Source organism: Sciurus vulgaris, assembly GCF_902686455.1.
Source record: "Sciurus vulgaris genome assembly, chromosome: 12".
NCBI classification, from domain to species: Eukaryota; Metazoa; Chordata; class Mammalia; order Rodentia; family Sciuridae; genus Sciurus; species Sciurus vulgaris.
In genome coordinates, this window is record NC_136473.1 from 84,477,569 (window position 1) to 84,499,491 (window position 21,923).

The following is a 21,923-nucleotide window of genomic DNA, read 5'->3' on the forward strand; positions in this document are numbered from 1 at the left end:
TTAGACCTATACCTCTCACCAGTTACACTAATCAACAGAAAACAGATTAAATACCTAAATGTAAGACCTGAAACTATTAAACTACTAGAAGAACAAAGAGGGAACATTCAGGACTTTGGAATGGGCAAGGACTTTTTGGGGACAAGATCCCCTAAGTACAGGAAGCAAAAGCAACAATGGACAAGTAAGACTATATCAAACTAAAAGACTTCTGTACAGCAAAGGAGACCATCAATAATGAAACTACAAAGGGGAGAAAATATTTGCAAATATTTGCAAACTATACATCTGAGAAGTGGATCTAGAATTATAAGAAACTCCAAAAGCTCAGTAGTAAAAAAAAAAAAATTAGAAATGAATAATCCTATTTAAAATGGGCAATGTGTGAATATTTCTCAAAGAAAGACATAAATGGTCGGCGAGTATACGGAAAAAAAAAATGCTCAACAAAACTAATTGATGAAAAAAACTAATTGAATGAAAACCACAATGAGATATCACCTCACTCCAATACTAATGGCAATTATTAAGAAGATCAAAGATGACAAGTGCTGGGAAACCCTTGTACACTGTTGATGGGAATGTAAGTTAGTAGATTCATGGAAAATGACATGGAAGTTCCTCAAAACATTAAAGCTAGAACTACTATAGGATACAGCAAACCCATTACTGGGTGTGTATATATATATATACATATATCCAAAGGAAATAAAAACAGTGTCTAGGAGACATTTGCACTCCCATGTTGATAGCAGTGCTATTCACAACAGCCAACAAATGGAAAGAACCTAAGTGTCCATCAACTGATGAGTGGATAAGGTGTGGTTCATATATAATGGAATATCATCATCCTTAAGAGGAGTGAAATCCCATCATTCCTGATAGCATGGATGGAATAGGAGATCATTATATTAAATGAAATAAAATAGGCCCAGAAAGACAAGAAGCACCAGATCTCATTCATACATAGAATCTAAAAAAGCTGGTCTCATGGAAGTACCATTGATGTATGTGCACATTGTATAATGTAAAATCGTCTTTCCTCTCCACAGACTTTATCACCTTTACACTACTTCTCCATTTGCTTATTGATTTTGTTTATTATTTGATTAAATAAATTTTGTTTATTATTTGATTAAAGGGTTATTTGTACTAGTTGTACATTTAAGAATGGTTGGATAGATGAATGTAAATGTGAGTGGATTGTATTGAATGTTTTTAAGGAAATTCTTACTGTAATAGACTTTTAAAGTGACTCCAAGTATTACTGTCCTGTCTGTATCTCAAATTCCTTTCCCTAAAACTGTCAATCCTTACCAGTGGTTACTGGCATGCATATGCACCCATACATATACAGCATGTGTGTGTGTGTGTTTGTGTGTGTGTATATGCCATATATATGCCAATCAATATTGTTTCCAGTTGTAGGTAAAATGTCATCAGAATACAATCATATCTCCTCTTCCTTAAATAAATTACTAATATGAAAATATTTTACTAGTGAATTAGAAAACCTCAAAGTTAGATTTTGCAAAAAATTGCATCAAATTAGTACAAGTTAATGTTCTAATCCATAATAATTAATTAAAATTGGTTCTACCAAAACATTAAGTAGCATCATTGATAAACTCATTTTATTTATTAAAAAATAGCCAAATCTTCAGAGACATTCTAAGGTCTAACCACACATTTTCTCCTGTCTTTCCAGGAACTCTGTGAATCTTAAAGAACTGAAAATGCATCCATCCGTTGGCAGAAGGATGACAGAGAAAGGGAAATAATAGGCAGAGAAATTTAACATTTGGAAATTAAAAAAGAAAGGGGAGGAAGCCACCAGCTAACCTGCTGAACAGGGTGGAGACCAGTCACTCAGAATCTCTGAATCTCAAATTTGGAGAGAACATGTGCTGTGGAAGTGAACCACAGGACAGAAAACACAGCAGGCAAAAGTCCATGGTGCTAGTAACTCTAGACAGAGCGTGCACAATATTGTTTACTGATAGATGAAGGAAATTATTAGGAAAAATGAAAATAGACATAGTCAAAGTGGTTATTCTGGTGGGTTAAAAAATAGGTGGAGAATGTGACATACAGCTGTTATTATTATTATAATGAAATTTATTTGAGAGATTTTTCCATGTGCACCTTTACTTTGATTAAAATATTTATGATAAATATTTAAACAGTGATATTGTTATTAGGGAATGTTCATCTTCAATTAGGCAAATCAGGACAGATATGTATCTAAGGCCCACTTTTGACAAGTCATGTTTAAGGGACAAAATAAAGAACAGAACAAGACAAAAAGGCCACAATCTCTAAAACTGTACACACAAAAAAGTTATTAGCATGAGTAATTGTAATAAAATTATCATAATTTAATACTCTGTGCTGCTAAATCATCTTACAGATTGTTTTAAGAAAGCAGTAATCTTCAATTGTATTTTAATACGATGATATTGAATTTTAATACGTTTACCTATATATAGTTACCCTGACAACTTAAGATATTATATCTATTGAAACTTCTAATTTAAATATTCAATAATTAAAATATAAGCTTGAATATAAAATAATATACCTTGGTAAGAGCTAATGCATGTTATTATTATATCTATATTACTATAACCTACTAATGACTTACAAGATGTTGATTGATGCCTAATAACTGGAGGTCCACGATATACCCCATTGTAGAAATAAACCTAAATGTCAGTAACAAAAAATAAAATAATTAAGTTTTTCAGTGTTGATATATAATGCTGTTTATTTTTGTTTAAAGTATGCTGATATGCTTTAAAATTGGAACTTGAAGATCACATCAATATTTTGTTGTCAAACATTTTTGAAGAGGCAGTTAAAAGATAGAAAACATTTCTAGCAATGATAGTAATAATTGTTATAATTAGCAAAAATAAATGGAAATGGTTGAAGAATTAAAATCCAATACATCAAAAGATTCATAATTTAACATTAAAATTACATTATCAATGTGCTAATACCTTCACATTTTATTTTCAAAAATGGAAATTTAGCCATATGCTATTTACAAGAGTTGTACATAAAAATTCACTTGCTTTTTAAGGGTAAATGGATACAGGGTCAAATATATAGTAGAGACATAATTAACACAAACACCTATATCTCATTCAATATGAATAAAGAAAAAACAATGTAGATGCACAGGGAAACAGAAGGAGTAAAGAAGAAATGATAATCTTGGCACAATAAAAACTCATTAAAAGAGATCTGAATAATGCTTCGAAAGAGATTAATGATAAATGTTTAATATGCAAATATGTAGCCAGCCTTTGATTCTATAGGAGGATAGATGAATGCCCCACTATTCATAGTACATTCACATTAATCATATATTGAGCTGTACAAAAATTCTATCAATTCCAAAAGTGGGCAGATGAAAATCAATGATCTATTATAAACTCATAATCGCTAACAATAAAAAAATGCAAGCACCAAAAATATACACATAATCTCTTAATTAAAAATTTGCAATCATAGATTCTTTAGAAATTATTAGAAATCGGAACACTCTACTTAAAGAATTCATTCATTATATTAGTGACACACAATATAGACATGGGAGACAATCAAAAACTTACCAAGGGCCAATTTATAGCCTTAATCTCTTTTAAATTAATAGAAAAGAAAAGATATATAATGGCAGGGTAAAAACACTTTCAATCCAAAACCTACCAAAAGAACCCCCAAATGAACAATAAAAAAATAATAAAAACTATTAATTTGTTAACAATGCTGAATAAAACTAATATTATTGCTCTCTCTCAGAGATGTAAACATGGCAATAGAGACAGAAATAAATATGAAAATAAGAAAGCAAAAGGTAACCTCTTGTAGAGTAGAAGAGGAGAGAGGAGTGGTCAGTAGGAAATTATACCCTAATTTGCATATTAAGATTATATGTTAATAGGATGCTCACCTACATTTTTCCAGAATAATTTATTATTCTTGAAAAGTGGGAGAAGAGAATTCTAGAAAGAGAGAAGAGCATGGGGTAAGGTGCTTAAAGAGAATAAAACTTGGGTGTATTTGAGAAACTAAGACCGGCATGTCAGGAATTTGGTGGGCATGAGTGAGGCAGTAGGAAATTCAGGAGAATGTATAATGACATGGTAACAACAACATGTTTCTTTGAGATGGATTATTCTTGGAAAAATATAGATATTCTCACTCAAAAAAGTTAAAAAGTTGAAAAAACATGTAAGTGGTTCTGAAATAATTCTTTTGTATTAAAGAGATTGAACTAAATTTTTCAGAGAACAAATTATTCCTATACTATTTAAAAATCATAAGCTTCAAAAAAAGGAAAAATATCTTGAGTCTGCTTTATCCCTTAGCATAACCCTTATATCCAGCTGCAACAGAACAATGCATTCCCAAAGCTGTGCCAACTCTATCTTTCCCTGCTTACTGAATGATCCACTTTAGGGAAATACTATACAATAAAGACTATACAACATTAAGCAATTGACTCATAATACTTTAAAAGAATAATGAACAATGACAAAGCAGAGATTCCCACCCACCTTGGAATGTGACAGTGGTTTACTATCAGAAGCTCTATCACTATAATTCACCATATAAACAAATAGCACCAAGTTATCACATCTATGGTTACTATAGTGCCTTAAAATTACTTTGATAAAAATCCAACCTATGTTTCTGGTTAAAAAAAACCCAAAAAGATTATAAATATTAAAAGATTCTTTGACAAAAGTTATGAAGTCAATGATCAACTTCTTATTAGTTAACTGTAGAAATTTCCTTTTAACAGGAATAAAAGTTATTTATCTGCACAAAAAAAAAACTGATAAGACTTTAAGGGCTGTGAAGAAAATTAAAATGTGAAGTGTAAACTGAAAACAAAATTAACAGTATACATGATATGGAGTTTAATACCATTAATAGTTACAAAACTTACCCCCAGAAGAGGAAGAGGACAAAAGAGGTGAAGATATATAATCATAAGAACAATAACAAAACTATATGTAATCTCAACAGAAAGTAAAAATCTTCATTAAAACAAAAAGAAATACAAATACCTTATTCTACATGCTAAACATTAAAGTATTGGTGAGACTCTCAAGAGATGGTCATTTCATACATTAATACCAAAAAAAACGGTGATATGTATCCAAACAAATCAAAAATATATGTAAATATATTGACTCAACAAATGAATTTCTTGGAATTTATCAAACAGAAATTATTAAAGATATTTGAAGGTTTTGCTATTCCCAATAAGTGTGCTTATAGAATGTTGTCTATATTAGAGATCAACATATAGTTAGTGGAATTTGATAAAGCCAGATGATAGAATTCTATGTATATTGGAAGTTACAGAGTAGCAAAATATTTAACAAGGAAAGATGAGCATGATATAATAATATATTGAAAAATAGGGTTCTTCAGATTGTTGACATTTGTTAAATGCATAAAAATGCATTACAGGAGCAGGGCATGGTGGCCCATATCTCTAATCTCAGCTACATAGGAAGGCGAGGTAGGAGGACTGCAAGGCCAGCCTGGGTAATTTAATTCCTGTCTCAAAATAAAAAGTAAAAAGGGATGGGGTAGTAGCACAGTGGTAGGGCATCCCCGAATTCAGTCTTCAATAACACATGCATATGCATGTGCACACACACACAAAGAAAAAAAAAAAAAAGAAATGTGCACTTCTCATTTTAGAAGAATATTCATAAACTATGATGCACACAATGAGATTATGTGCGGGAATCCATTCATGATGACCAAGCACAGCTCAAGCCATCCACAAGGAATATCTGACCTCAGGAAATCACAGGTCAATAATAACTGCTTGAGAACACCTGGGTCATGGTTATCCTGCATTAGCTCACCACTCAAGTTCAAATATAAGCATCAGATTTGGGAGTGATCCAAATGGCTTACGCCACCCCATCCTGTTTTTCATGGAAGAAGCTCCTTCCAGTCCCTTTTGATCTGTACCGCTATAAATAACGCAAGCGTGGACTCCTTCCTTGCTTAGAGCCAGTCTCTTCTGGATGGCTGGTCACACCCCTGCACTTAAGATAATTCTGTCTTCTGGCCTTATCTCTGATAAATAAATTTCATAGCTTTTATTTTACAGTCAGTCCATTCTTCTGACAGGAACCCTTTCTCTATCCCAAGAGGAATGTGTGGTGAGAATTATGGACATTTTAAAATTCTTTATGCTCACTAATATTTTCTGACGTTTTGCTACTAGTGTTTTCTAACTTCCAGGTACACATAAAATTTTTGCAGCTGAAAAATGCACATGAATAAAATGAAAAGGGTAAAAAAAGTAGCTAGATAATAATGTGTTCACAGGAAGGACTGTACCTCTTGACACATGAGCAATAATTTCCTTAAAATTGAATCATTTTGAAGTTGTAAAATGTTCTAACATTTTCTTTAAGCCATAGTTTATAGTTCCAGGAATAAATAATTTGGAGTCAAATTTTTGAAACTCCCCAAGTGTGATTTCATTAGATATCAGAAGTTCTTAAGCTCATGTGAGCACTGATGTTAATGTTATTCAAGCACTAAATAGTAACTACTAGAATATATATATATATATATATAGGTACTATTATGATTATAGAAAGCATGATCTTACCCGAAACTCATATTTTGTTGAATAGTAAAGATTACTTAAATGGAATTCACATGTTTCTCCTTTCTTTTCCATTTGACTACCTTTAGTTCTGATTTCCAAGTGGTAACTTTTGTTGGGGCCATTAATCTCCTTAGGTTGTTTACATGTGACAGATATACTGTTGTCTGCTATCTGGGAGACAGTCACTTTCTGGACCTCAGTTGGAGCTATCAAAACAAAAAGAGGTTTGTTATTTTAATCATTTCATAAGCATACATTTAAATTACTGGACATAATGTGTATAGTATAAGATATCTTAAATATTATCTTGGGATTATAATAGTGCATAAATTTAAAAAACTGTATCCAAACATTTAAAAAGAAATCACCTGTTCATTCAGTAAGCATGAACATATAGGTTATACTTCAAGCTATGAGATGTACGCAGGCCCTGATGGAAAGTGTGTAGAATAAGAGAACAGAGGAAAAGCAGAGGGTGAGGGAAGGAGTAGGGAGGGGAAATGGTGATGATCCAGAAACTTCCGAGGCCTACCTTAACTCCCAACTGTCCTTTCCAAAAATGCTTGAATTATCCTGCTTCAAGAGCAAGCAACAGATTGTATTTTCTTTCTGTGATATCACAGAAACTCAGGAATACAAAAGAGGCATAAACTTGGACTGTTTAAGCCATAACCTCAATGATGGGGAGAATATTTTAACTCTATAAACAGGACAATGTTCCTTCACTGACATGTTGTCCAATAAAGTCTCTGAAGCTACAACACTGCCTCACTCTGGGTTATTTCTTCTTCCTTGTCTTTCATGAAAGTTAGTAATTACTTTAGGGGTAGATCTATTTTGGGGCCTGGAAACAGGAGACTTCATACAGGCAACAACAGCCAAATATCCCCCAAAATCTCAAATGAAAAATATGATATAAAATAAAATATTATGTAGATCATTGTAATATAAAGAAGAAAATTGCTCAAAAACATTGTATTGCATGAAGTGTTTTATCAGGTGAACAGAGGTTAAGGTAATGCTTGGTAAAACACTGCTAGATCTCTGATTGTATAATAGTCTGCAGGGTGAAGAGAACAAGAAACAACGTATTTTTTATTCAAGTTGGTTAGTTTTGGTTGCCTATAATATTACAAATTTTACTGATTCTTTATTTCTGCTGTTCTATAAATATGTCTAAAGTGGAGAGAACCCAGCAAGGCAGTTATTAAATTATTTTTAATTATTTTGTTTTCAATGGTTATAAATCCTAGATGTTAACAGACATGCTACATTAACGTGTTTCAAAAATGAAGCAAAAAGGTGGAGGCATCATAGACTAAAATGTTACTTCTGGTCTTTTTGCCCTTCATTCATGGAAAGAAGTATTAAAGCATGGAACTTACCTCCTGCTTGGGTTTGAAATTTGCACTCTGCTGCGCTTCCATTCCGTTGTACTTTTGCAGTGACAAAGGCGTATAAGGATACATCATATTGTTTAAAGGGTTTCAAAGTTTCCAAATCATGTTTGGTTTTGGTCCAATTCAGGTGACTGCAGTTTTTTTCTTAGGAAAAGAAAAGAAAAGAAGACTTCAGCAAGGTCCTTAAATGTCAAGACTACCAGATTTTTAATTTGGTCTCCATATAATTCCAAGCAGATTCCAAGCTAATGAGTGATTGAGAAGTAAGTATATCCTTAATGCTCAGAAGTACACACAATGGCTCAGAAAATATTATTGAACAAATTCAATTATTATAAAAAGAAACCTCTAGTATTCAAAAATGATGGTTTTATATGATTGATTTAGCATATGATATATTTAAAATCCCCAGACACATTTGTGAAGGTGTTCTCTTTTTTCCTGAGACATCACAGCCCCCGGTGGGCACTGTGAAAGTTGTAAATTAGAATAGTTTAGAATGATTACTTTTTTTTTTTTTTAATCAAACCTTTTTCAATAGTTAGCCTCCAATTTTTAAATGTCAATGTGAGCTACCATTATGGACCTTCATTGCAGACCTCATTGGATCACTAATAACTAGGTGTACTCTATCATACTAAATTAAGCACTGCAGTAATTCATGTGGGTCCATGAGACCGAGTGAAAACTAGTATTGGAATCTGAGCTCTTCATTCAAAGATGAGTGAAACCGAGTGGCTTAAGGGAAAAAAGATGTGGTGAATGAAAGAAGGAATGTTTTAAGCTTAGGGACAAGCCTAAGACAGCAGATTCTGACCAAGGATGCATAAGAGAGGAAGAGTCTCACTAAAGTATCTTTACAGTCAGTATTATTCAAGTGAAAAAAATCACTAGAGAGTGACATGTTTTTTACTAGACAAGTGACATGAGGAAAGATGGGTTAAATGAAGATAGGAGAGTTAGCATGTTATTGAATAGCAGTTAAAATGTAATAATAGAGCAAATAATGATTAAGAACAATGAAGCAAGCACTTGCTTCATGTGCCAAGAAGTCAGGCACATGTTTTTTAGATGGTATACATGAATTAATTAATTTAATCATCTCTTCAACCCTAAACATTGACATTCTTAGTATTATCTGATTTTACAGATGAGAAAACAGCCACAGAGAGATCAAACAATATGTCCATGACTTCAGTGAGAAGGAAGGATGAAGGCAATGTGGACTGAAGCTTGAGATTTCAGAGTTCATTCTCCAGTCTTCGTCATTTCACATGCTGATTGGGGTAGTAGACTGGACAAGCACCTGCAACAGGACAAAACTTGACCTTTTTCCTGAGTACCTCCCTTTGCTGGATGTGCCCCTGGGCTTGTAAGAAGCAGTGTATGTTTAAAAAAAAAAATGCAGTATATGCTTAAGTCTTAGTCACATATTTGTAAAGTGGGAATTATAGTCATATCTAGAAAACACCATGGGATTGCAAATAGATAAAGTAGCTATCCTGCATTGCTGGTGGGATTGGAAATTGGTGCAACCAATATGGAAAGCAGTATGGAGGTTCCTCAAAAAACTTGAAATGGAACCACCATTCCAAACAGCTATCCCACTCCTGGGTTTATATCCAAAGAACTTAAAATCAGCATACTACTGTGACACAGCTCCATCAATGTTTATAGAAGCTCGATTTACAATAGCTAAACCATGGATCCAAGCTACTGACAGAGAAGTGAGAAGTTGTGCTTTATTTGTGTACAGCGTGTCAAAATGCATTCTGTTATCATTTATGAATAATTAAAATAAATTTAAAAAATAAAAAATTAATTAATTAAAAAACCAAACACTGGTACAGTAAAATGGATTAGAAATTATAATCTCAAGTTTATATATATATTATTATATTAATTAACACTAATTAATATAACTATCACTAGAGTCTTAGCATTATAATATAATGATATTATATGTTGTATGCTGTATTTCAGTTTTTATAGGTATTCCACATCTGGGACAGTGGGACAAAATGGGTTAAGTAGAACATTATAAAAATACCTGATAGGGCTGGGGATATAGCTCAATTGGTAGAGTGCTTGCCTTGTAAGCACAAGGCCCTGGGTTCAATTCCCATCACCACAAAAAAAAAAAAAAGAAACAAAAAAAAAATACCTGATATACCAAGGAAGCTAACTTAATACCAAATACCCATTTTAATTCCTAGCTTTCAGAGACACTGAAACAATTATGAAAATGACAAATATAATATGTGATTAAAAAGTAATATGAAACGTAAATCTGAAAGACTTTATTCTTTTGAGTTTTTAATAGTGCTTTTATTTGAAGTAATGAGAGTGGTTAACAATTACTTCCACAATATTGTAATCGTACCAGCTCCTGTTGTGTTAGCGTGAGAGAGGATCTCATTATGGTTTGTATTTGAGATGAATGAGAAAACAAAGCAGAGCAATCTTGTAAGGAGGAAGGTTGTTGGGGGCTGTGTTATGTTGGCGGCGCCGGGATGGCGCCTGATTACATCGGCAGCGAGGAGGTTAATTGACATAAGCACACTCAGGTGATTTTCTAGTCCATGCATACAATGTATGTGCATATGTTCTCGAGCACTAATTGCCTGCTCGGAGCGTCTCGCCTAATCTTTGCGTAAGAGGCGTGGACCTGCTCTCGCCTCCTGGAGGTGATATAAGCATAGGTGGAGCGAGACATACACACAGCAGCCATTAGCAGGAAAACAGCAGAAGACACACGCGGCAGCAGCGAGTAGGGGCAGCGGCGGAAAGCAGATCGAGGACCGGAGAACTGAGACGCATCACTAGGGCACCTTGGGTGGACCCTTAGTTCACAGGATGCAGGACTTTAAGGTGTAGCAAGTCTCTTCCTCTAAGCTCTAAGCAAAGCTTGTCTTTCTCTCAAAGTTTCTCTCTTAAGCAAAGTTTCTTTCTCTCTGATAAGCGGGCTCTCTCTCTCTCTCTCCTCTCAAAGCAAGTAAACCTCGTTTCCTCTATCCTCTATAAACAAGCAAGAAAGCAGTGCACTAAAGAGAAAGATAGAAGTGCCTCAGTTTCCATTCCACCACCCATAAGACCCGTGCAAGTTGTTGCTGCAAGCGGTCACAAATATCCATGGATTTTGGAACCGCAAAGAGCCAGCGACAGAAGGTGGGTTTTGCATATGGAGAGAATGAACTGTGTCCTGGATCCAATAGGTCTTTAAGCAAAGTCAGTGCATGTACCAGAGTGAAGACTGGATGTAGTTACCAGTATGCAGTTTTGGAGAAAAGGGCCCAAATGACATTGTCCACCTTCCTCTTCTATCTCCTCCAACCCCACACAAGCATTATAGATGGATAGCCCACATTTTGTGTATAGCCATTGGAGTATGTTTTGGAAGGCATTTGCTCTTGGTTGGTTTGTTTAGGGACTTGAGTAATGACTTTGAAACAGTACAAGTCACTTACATAACATTTGCAAGATAGAAATAAGTAATTACTGTTAGAGATTTTCTTTCTCCAAGCTTTGGAGTACAAAGATTGGAACAAAGACAGATCATGAAAAATAAGCCAATGTTGAAGATGTTCTGTGTTCAAGAATGGAAGCAATTCTAAAATTAAGGCAAATAGGATGCCCTCACATCTCTATGCTGGAAGTTCTATGGTTCACTGCCTCTCTCCACATTTCTAGAACTTTCAAATTCTTGACTTCCCCTTTTTGATAAGGAATTTAACTCTATACAAATTACCTGAATTGGTCTTATAACAAAGAACAAATCCATGGGGATCGAATTCACTTTTAGGGGATTTCCAGGTAATTACTCCTTTGTTTTCACTTTCACTGGAACAAGAAAGATTCTGAGGCACCCCTGGAACTGTTCAAAGAATAAGAATATGTAATATGAAAAATAAGACATAGAGTACACATTCCTTTATATAACAATCATGCATTATCAATAGCTATATTTGATTGTGAATTAGCAATGGAATTTAAAGAACAAAATTGGAGTTTATTAAATTTGCTGTAGAATTAATGAACAAGCTAAGTGTCACTTCAGAGTGGCTCTGAAGAGCTTAAGCATTCCGTTAACTTAAAGATACCTGAGAACGCCCTCTTCCTCTCATGTTTGTTGTCCAGATACTTTGAAATTTCTAGATCTCACTGTGCTCAAAATATCTAATTTTTAGCACTGATAAATTTAGTAGTTATTATTTGAGTAGCACTTATTGCTTTCAGTAACTAGTTATTAGAACCTGAGATAAAGAATGTTATAGATGTTTAAATGAAATTTATGAGGCATATTTTACATGGAAATGCTTCCATTTGAGATTCAGCTTGACAGGTTATAATGAAGGGGTACATCCACATAACCACCACCATCATCAAGATGTAGAATACTTCTATCACCTCAAAAAGGCCTTCCCTACCTCTTCTTAGTCAACCCAGCTCCCTTGCTCAGCCTGTAAACCTTCTGATCTGATTTCTGTTACTGTATATTTAATGTGTCTTTTTACCAATTCCATACAAATAAAATTAAACGGGAAGTAGTTTTTTACATCTCACATATTGCATGTAAAAATAACATTCTGAAGATTTATTCTTGTTGGTGGGTATGTCAGTAGCTACTAATTTTTTTTACTCATTGGTAGTGCTACAGTTTGGATGTCCTCCATGGTCAGTGTGTTAAAGGTTGATTCCCAAAGTGTGCTACTAGGAGGTGGTAGAATCTTCAGGAGATGGGGCCTAATGTGAGGTTCTTAAGTCATTGAAGGCATACCCTTAAATGGGATTGAGGAAACCCAGTGTCTTCCTTTTCTCCTTTTACTTCATAGATCACAAGGTGAGCAGTTTGCTCAATGATGCACTTCCCATGATTGCCAGTAAATGATCTCACCAGCGGCCCAAAGCCTGGGGTCACCCAATCTTGAACTGGAACTTCCAAAATCATGATCTAAATAAACCTTTTTCTCTTTATACATTAATTTCATGAGGTATTCTCTTATAGGATGGAAAGGTGACTAATACAAGTAGTATTTGTATCATTATGAAGATATGTCACATTTAGCTATCATTCAACAGTAGATCTTTGAGATTTTTCTAGGTTTTGGGCTATTCTCAATGAATATGATGTGTTTGGGGGGATATATTCTTTCCTCTTTGGTAAATATCTGAAGTGAAACTGCAAGGGGTCATTACTTCATATCCTCACCAATAGTTACTATAGTCCCATTTATTTATTTATTTATTTATTTATTTATTTATTTATTTAGCCATTTTAGTGGATGCATAATATCATTTTCATCTTATTGCTTTGATTTGCATTTCCCAGATGGTTAATGACTTTGATCATTGTTTTATCTGTGTATTAGTCAATTGTGTATATTCTTTTGCAAAGTATATGTTCAAAATATTTGACCATTTTTCACTGGCCTATTTGCTGTCATGTTTCATAGCTGAAAGAACTCTATACATTTTGGAAAAAATCTTCCCTTGTTGAAAAACATTAATCATAGATATTTCCTTACAATGCATGGATTGATTTTTCATTTCCCATGATCTCTTCATTTAAAGGGGAAAAACATTCAATTTTGATGAACTCAGTTTATCAATTTTTTTTTTTTTTTTTTTTTTTGCTTTTCGTGCCTTGGGAAGCTTTGCCTAGGCTAAAGGTACAAAGTTATTCTCCTGTGTTGGATTTTTTACAGTTTAAGTTTTGAGATCTACAGACCACTTTGAGTGAATTTTTGTGTTTGTTCAGAGGAAAAAGTTAATGCTCATTTTTTTTTTTCTACAATGATGCCCTCTCCCCAGTAGAAGTACTTGTGTGTTTTATTAAATACAACCATTAGTTTTCTGAGATTTCTATTTTGATACAGTGATTTATAAAGACTTTAATAATTTCAGTACTTAATATGGAAAAAATATTAAAATTTTCTAGTAACCTAAGGGTGTGGTTTTATGTAGTCTTTTTTACTCTTCCTGTGGTTTATATTTGTTTGGAATATTATAGGGAGAGCTGGATTTAGGTATTCCCTTAATCTTCAGCCATGACTTCCATACAGAATTTAGAATCACTTTAGAATGGTCTGTCAAAAATCTTGAAATATTATAATTAATAAATGATTTCAGCAAAGTGGCAAATTACAAAAATCAATACAGTAAACTCTATTGTATTTCTATATACTACTTATGAACATGCCAAAAATGAAATTTAAAAATAACAAGAAATAGACTTAAATTGGGAATAAATTCAACAAAAGAAGTACAAAATCTGAAGACTACAAAACATTCTGGATATAAATTTAAAAAGACATAAATTAATGGAAAGACACTCTACATCAGTTCATGGACAAGAAGACTAACATGTCATGTGGTCATACTACCCAAATTGATCTAGATTGAACACAGTCCCTCTCAGAATTTCAGGAAGATTTGTAAAAACTAGCAAGTTGATCCTAAAATTCATCTGGAATTTCAAGGGCTGCCATATATTCCAAACAATCTTGAGGAAGAAGAAGGAATTTGAATGACTCAAACTTTCTGATTTGTAAAACTTATTACAAAGCAACAGTAAAAATCTAGTACTGGTATAAAGATAGATACATAAATGAATGAATAGAACTAAGAGTCAAGAAATACATTTATCATTAAGTTCACCTAATTTTTGAATAGTAGCCAGACAATGCAATGGAAGAAAGAATTTCAGCAATTGGTGCTAGGGTAACCAGATGGTCACATGCAAAAGAATGAAGTTGAACACTCATCACAAGCCATGTACAAACATATATGTACTTGTACAAGTATACATATTTTATGTATAATATGTACATATATTTTTTTATCCCAGTAATACAGGAATCTTTCAGCCTTAAATAAACATATTACTGGGATAACTCTTAATAATGTATATATATTATTTTTTAATACATTTTGCTAATTGTCTACTTACTACTTCATTCCTATTTTCATAGGAAATGCAGATCTATAGTTGTCTAAGCTCTGGCCAGGTTTCATACCTGCATTATATTAACCTTAACCCTATTCGAAATCCTAAGAACAATCAAAGTGAGTTGATAGGTTCCCATGCCTTTTATACAGTGGAATCATTTGGATGAGAATTATCTGCTTTTTAAATATTTGACTATCTTGCTGTTAAAGCTACCATTTTATTTTTATTTATATTTCCAGGTGTTTTGGATTAAATCTAGTATTTTGTGCATGCTAAATATGGGTTCTACCACCCAGCTACACACTCATGCCCTGTAAAGTGATCATTTCTTTAAAAGATAAAAGACAATTAAGAAAACAGGTAGGTAGAAAGATAAGCTATATAGTTTTAATTCTAATTTGCTACTCTTCCTAGGTAAATGCTCATGTATCCAAGCCTTTAGAAAACTACACTTTTCATCTAATTTTTCAAATTGGATGCAGAGTTGTTTTCTAATTTATAGAATTTCCACTATATATTTTATTCTTATTATTTCATTCAGTCCATAGAGCTTCTCGAAGGATTGTTCTGCTGGATACTGACTATTTTATTATTCTTTTCAAAAACCAGAACTTACAATTAATAATAAATTCCTATTATTTTGTTTTTTCCCTTGTTCAATAATATGTTCTCTAAACTTTGTTATCTTTGCATTTGTTTCAGGCGCACTTTTCATTGACTTTCATTCAACCCATAATAAAGTGAAAAAAAATCCAATAAAATCACTTAAACTTTTTATGCTACAAAATTTCCCCCAAATTGGTCTTTCCTCAAATCTGAGTAATCTGTGCAAAGCTCTCATTTTTGTTGGGACTTTTGATATACTGTGACATTTCTATTTTCCTATTGTTTCCTACTTGGTGTTCTCTGCCCCTTCCTACTCTTCCTTTCTCTTTTGCTCTTCCTCCTCCTCCTCATGCTCCTCCACATCACCTTTCCTTCTGTGATACATAGAACTCTTTTCTTTATTCCATCATTTTCTTCTATTGCTTGTCAGTGGTGCCATCTCTTACTTTCCTTATAGTGGTTATACATAAATTCTCAAAGAATAAATATTCCTGGAAAATTCTAAATTTAATTGGAACCTTTATAGTTCTAAATAAATATGGAAATTTTAACATTATTTTACCAATCCTCCTAAATGCTATTCATTTCTGTAATCTCACTTTTCAGTTGTCAATTATGAATTATCATCTTCATATGACTCATATTGCTGGTACTTTGATAACAATAATTACTATTTTGCAATCAATACTTAGACATACTACTGTGCTTTGTGAGTTTCTTTGCTCACTTTACTTCTGTCAGAGGCAGGCTTTGATAGAGGGGCAGAGGGTACAGCAATGCACAAAAGAGAGAATGATACTATTAAAAGAAGGGGAAATGAAATGGTAAGTGAGAAAACAAATATTTTACTTATTTCGGTTCTCTTTCCAATTACAGCCTACAATTTGAACAAAAAAGAAAATGACAGAAGTTTGGGCCTTGTGTAATTTACTTTCAAATTCAACTTTAAAAACAGATTAAAAGTTGTTTTCTGAAATTCCATTATTTTCTGTAGTCCTCAAAAAGTCATTAATAACACGAAAGAGAAAGCAATTTTACATATAAACATAAGTAATATACTCACTTCCAAGATCTGTTTCAATAAATTTATTTGTAGTAATATATGGACGGTGATTATAAAGCACGTTTGATTTACAACTGTAGAGTTTTTTTGGTGAAAGATTTTTTAACTTCACTGTGCTTTGATTAAATATCTTATTACCTGAAATAAATAATTGTTGCAGATGAGAACATAAATATATCACACCTAACTTTCTTTTCTTAATCCATATTTACGGTGATATAATATTCATTAGCTAGGAAACCAATGCAAATGGTTGAAATAGTAAGTCAAAGATCCTGAAAATAATTTTGCTACACTCAACTTTAAAGGAAACACTTTTCAAGTGTAACTTAATTTGAATGTTTCCCTCATTTAACTGATGGAAGGAGGCATTGCCTCAGCATTCTCTGTTCAGAACTGAGAGTGCACCTTAGTTCGCCTTGGCCTAGACAGACCATTTTTGTTGTAGTTTTGTTTTTCTTTTTTTTTTTTTTTTTTTTTTTTTGTGGTGCTGGGGATCGAACCCACTCTACCGACTGAGCTATCTCCCCAGCCCCCAGACCATTGTTTGGTTGTCTGTCTGTCATACGATTGCTCTGGCTGTGCCCATACAGCTTACACCGTAGTCAGGCATCTTCTCCTAACGTGGTGATAATGGCCGGTGCTGCACTCCATCCTGTATGTGTGTGTGCACAGCTCTGTCTTCACAAATATGGCTTGGCAGGTGTCTTTATGTCAAGGGCTGGGAGAGTCCACATCGTTTTAAATTCAAATACACTTATTAAGCAATGCTCTCTCAGTTATTGGTCCCTCAATCTAGAAGCAGATCTTTTCCTCAAAGCTCTTGCTGTTTTCCCATTATAATTATTTTCCCATGAAAATAATAATGATAATTAATTATATTAAGTATTCTTGACCTTCTGTGTGAACTTTCTTGACGGAAGCCTGACAATCCCGTATCAGTTTTTCCTTTCTACCAGGGTATATGTATCATCAGTCTGTTATAACACCCTTCTCTCAAAATCTTGTCAACAATGCCTGTTATATAGCAGTTATCAATAAAAATATTTAAGTTAATAAGTGTTTACTTTTTCAATAAATACCTTACAGGGTGAGTCTCAGTTTTGTAAATTTGTGCAACATAAATAATACAGTTGTTTGATTTCAAACATACCACAAATCAAAAATTAAATAAATACATACATACATAAAAGGCAAGAGTGGGTATGTAGGGGGAGAAAAAGAATTAAACCATATCTAGAACAAGTTTGTACCATAAAAAATTCTCTGACTAATGTCATAGACTTACCACATTGAAATGTATATGTAAATTTTTTTTGGTCACAAGGCAAGGAAAGAAAGGATCCTTTTACTTTCCAATTTAAACAAATTGAAATATTTGCTTCTTCTTTTGGTGTACAATCAACCAACTCAAACTTTTCAGGCTCTGTCAAGAAGATGCAAAAATAAACATGATTAACACTTCATAATCTGTATTATTTCCCAACTAAAGTCCCTAATATTATATTCATGACAGGATTTGATAAGAATTTAGATGACTTTTGAAAAAGCCTTATAATTTTCACAGTTTGGTGCTTCCTGGTTTTTTAGTTTATTATTATCGTTTTTTGGTTTTACTTTATTTTTAACTGACACATAATTGTACTAATTTGTGGTGTCCAATGTGGTGTTTTGATACATGTATATGTTGTTTAATTGTAAAGGAAGGGTAGTTATATCTATTACTTCAAACATTTATCATTATTTATGGAAAACAGTATTTTTATATTTTGAACACCATATATTTCAGTAGGGTTTCATTTAAAATTTATGTTACTATTAAAAATAAAGCTCAAGCAACTATCTAGATAAAATTGCAGTTTTGCACATTTTCTAAGATTTTATTTGATTTCTTATAGGTATGTTCATTTTTCAGTGAACTATTTGACTTTTACTGGGACAACTGTTGCACTGTAAAAGAAGTAGATGGGGCATTACAGGGTATGAAGAGAAGGCTTGTGTGACTTGATCATTCTTACTGGGTTAAGGGTGCATACAATTCATCCACTGTCTGCTTTAATTCCCTCAGCACTGTTCTTTCATCAGACTAGGATCACTAGAACACACATGCATGAAACTGTGCTGTGTTTGTCAATATACAAATAGAAATAAATTGATATTTACCTGGTGGCACATCTAATTTTAATCTTTTAGGTGGATAAGTACATGAAACATCAGATAGATTAACAATGGTACTGGAACATCCCTGTAGACCTTGCAACTTTGATTTACAATTATCAGAGTCACATGACACATTAACTTCAACATTTAGCAGCTTTGCCGTAAATGATCTACTATTGTGGTCATATGAATAATTCACAGAGATGGTCTTATATTTTTCCTCTGAAAGAAAAAAAAAGGTGAGGATTATCCTTTGGAAAGAATAAACAAGACTACATTAAATACAAATTCCTTAATAAATATTTTTTAAAATGTCAAATCACTAACAAAATATCCCCACAAACATAAAAATACAGAAGAAATACATTAGGGGCCTCCATGCCCCTCTTTAATAGTTCCCTGTACTTTACTTATCAAAGACTCCAGCTTATAAATTTATATTTAGATAGTTATTGTTAATCTCTATCTTCCTAATGGGGCTATAATTTCCATAAAAATCAAAACTAGTTTATTTTTAACATTGACATAAATTCAGATCAAAGCATAATACCTGTCATTAATAAGAGCTCAATAATTACTTGCTGGATTGATGCACAAATCTGACAAATTTCCTCTCTTTACTGTATAATTTTCCTTGCTTTCTAAAAAGTGGTTATAAATGAACTGTTTCTCTAAATATGTGGAATGTCAATTATTCATAGACTAGGCCCTAATTCAATACTTTTATTCAATCCTTTACTTACTTTTTAATAATAATAAACACCTCCTAAACACTTACATTTAATTTAATGTCAACAATTTCCACTGATTGGTAAAACTATCTTTTCAATAAATATGACTCTATTCACTCGTTTTTATTTAACAAAAATTCTTAAGACCTTGTTATGTTTAAGATACTATCCCAAACACTAGAAAGAGAAAAGCAAGTCAGATGTGATCAACATTTAGAAATGTACCCTCAAATGTGGAGAGAAACACAGCCTCAATTGCAGGACACAAGCAAAGTTCTATAATAAGATTATTCAAGAATTATCTGTGAGCAAAGAGAGAGACATTTCTTCATATTGAAGGGATAGGAGAGGGTTTCCAGAAAAGATGACTCCATTTGTGTTGTAAAATATGAGCAGGAGATGCAAGAACAAATACAAGAGACAGACAATAGGGATGGAGCAGAACTGGAGGTGCAGAGGAAGAGCAGGAGCAGGAACAGTGGCAGAAACATATGTGTTTGGAAAAGTAGTTTCATGTTACTTAAGTGAAGAGTATAAGGAGACAATGATACCAGGGGAGAGGTTCAAGAAATCTGAGCAAAAAAGGTTGCATTACCTAAATAAATGCATGAAACAAATATATATAGTTCATATAAAGATCTACTGTCATGTACAACTAATTAGAACAAATTAAAAAATTTAATTTAAAAAATAAGATTGTAATAATATCTTACAAACTTTTGTTAATCTGGAAAAGAAATATGCTTTTTTCTTATGAAGACAATTTATTCTCATGGAGAATACACATATGCATAAAATGAAAAGAATAAAAGATCATCATATAGAAAGCTACTGAAGGCTGTAGCTTCGGTGGTGAGAACTGGAAGTAAATGTAAGAATAAATTTTTCTGCAAAGAAAGACTTTGCTTCTGCTGGGACGAGAGATAAGAATGGACTAACTGTTTCTAAGTGGCTGTACTGAGCTATCCCTAGGTCTGGCAAGATGGAGAGATGGAGGGATAGGCAGAAAAGGACTCTTTTCGTCTTCTTCTTTCCTTCTTCATAAGTTTTGCAAGTATTATGCACATATTTATCATCTTTCTCCCATCCTAAAGCAAACTTGCTATCCCATTTTACAAATAATTAACTGTTGTTAAGTGACTTCATCAAAGTTGTCTAGCTATTAATTTATAATCCTGAATCTCAAAACCAGGTCTGAATATGAAATCTAACCATCTTGCCACTGAGCAACACTGGCTTTCAAGATTTGGAGCTGGTCATTCACAAAAGATGAGAGCCAGAGAGTTCATTTTGAAATCTTGGAATGAAGAGGAAAATAATTAAAGTTCTCTTCCACACTAATGTAGGCTGCCTCTAAGTAAACAAACTTACCACATGTTGGTAAAGTTGTAGTAGCTGTAATAGAAAAGAAAATAAGGTGAATTATTAATTTTTTTAGAATAGAGCTGCTCTAGTTATTTTGGGGAAAGGTGATTTACACTTTTTAACTTCTTAAGCTAGAAAATCTATCTAGTGAGAGTTAAGAGTATATTTATGCAGAGTTTGTCCAGTACCGTGTTTGATATCAAATCCCAAATGTTATAAAATAACAAACTAGGTCCATAAAATATTTTCATAACTTTATTCACTAAGTGCAAATGTAATAAAAATAGTATCAAGACTCTTTTGTACACATCTGATTACATTATGGTGATGAGGCCAAATAGTCATACTGCCAAAGATATTTTAAAGGTCCTCACCCCCTTTACTAATCTAAACCTGGATTTATATGGCTATAACCTTTATTGATTGAAGTTTATACTCTGCTTTTACAAATCATATTACAGGTAAGGGCTGTGTTGTTCTTTAGTTTAGCTTTTGTATAAACTCTTTAAAAATACTTTGGCAAAGAGAAAAAAATAAATTGCTCTCTCAAATTGAGTAGCATATTGTGTGAGCATATGATTTAACTGAAGAGTTGGGAAGAAATGTGATACATGAAAGGTAAGAGATCTCTACTAGTCTTCTCTCAGAGTTGGAAGAATTTGGGGGAGAATGGTGGACTTGCAGACTCTGCCTTTGCTGATCCAGATGCAGCCACTGCTGTGGGGAATTCCCCAGGCACCCCATCCCTTCACCTTCATGCCCCCACATTGCTTGACCAAAACTGTCACCCATCCTTGGTTACCTGTCCATCACTTGGAAATCAGTGCTTCACTGACAGAATTATTCTTTTCAACACTAATATTTAAACCCATTCTCGGAGAAAGAAGTTCTAATAGATTTGGTTATTTCTCATATGGGTTTTCATAAAGCATAGAACTTGTAGGGGATGTTACTGCAACAGTGTGGTGGCTATTACAGTAAGATTATGTCC

At 33.2% G+C, this 21,923-nt stretch overlaps 1 protein-coding gene across 9 annotated transcripts in view; it reads right to left on the reverse strand.

The window, feature by feature from the left end:
* The window catches only part of PTPRC (protein tyrosine phosphatase receptor type C), a 109,246-nt gene that overhangs the window by 27,397 nt on the left and 59,926 nt on the right, over positions 1-21,923 (reverse strand). For 5 of the 9 annotated variants that reach the window (XM_079108162.1, XM_079108157.1, XM_079108160.1 and 2 more), the window contains 8 exons: positions 20,939-20,962; positions 18,840-19,058; positions 17,965-18,102; positions 16,677-16,814; positions 11,807-11,932; positions 8,044-8,202; positions 6,659-6,864; positions 2,645-2,705 (listed from right to left, as the gene is read on the reverse strand). In XM_079108162.1, the coding sequence (XP_078964288.1) occupies positions 2,645-2,705; positions 6,659-6,864; positions 8,044-8,202; positions 11,807-11,932; positions 16,677-16,814; positions 17,965-18,102; positions 18,840-19,058; positions 20,939-20,962 (1,071 nt within the window). The remainder of the gene's footprint in view (positions 1-2,644; positions 2,706-6,658; positions 6,865-8,043; positions 8,203-11,806; positions 11,933-16,676; positions 16,815-17,964; positions 18,103-18,839; positions 19,059-20,938; positions 20,963-21,923) is intronic. The other 4 variants (XM_079108163.1, XM_079108161.1, XM_079108159.1 and 1 more) reach the window with 1 other exon arrangement.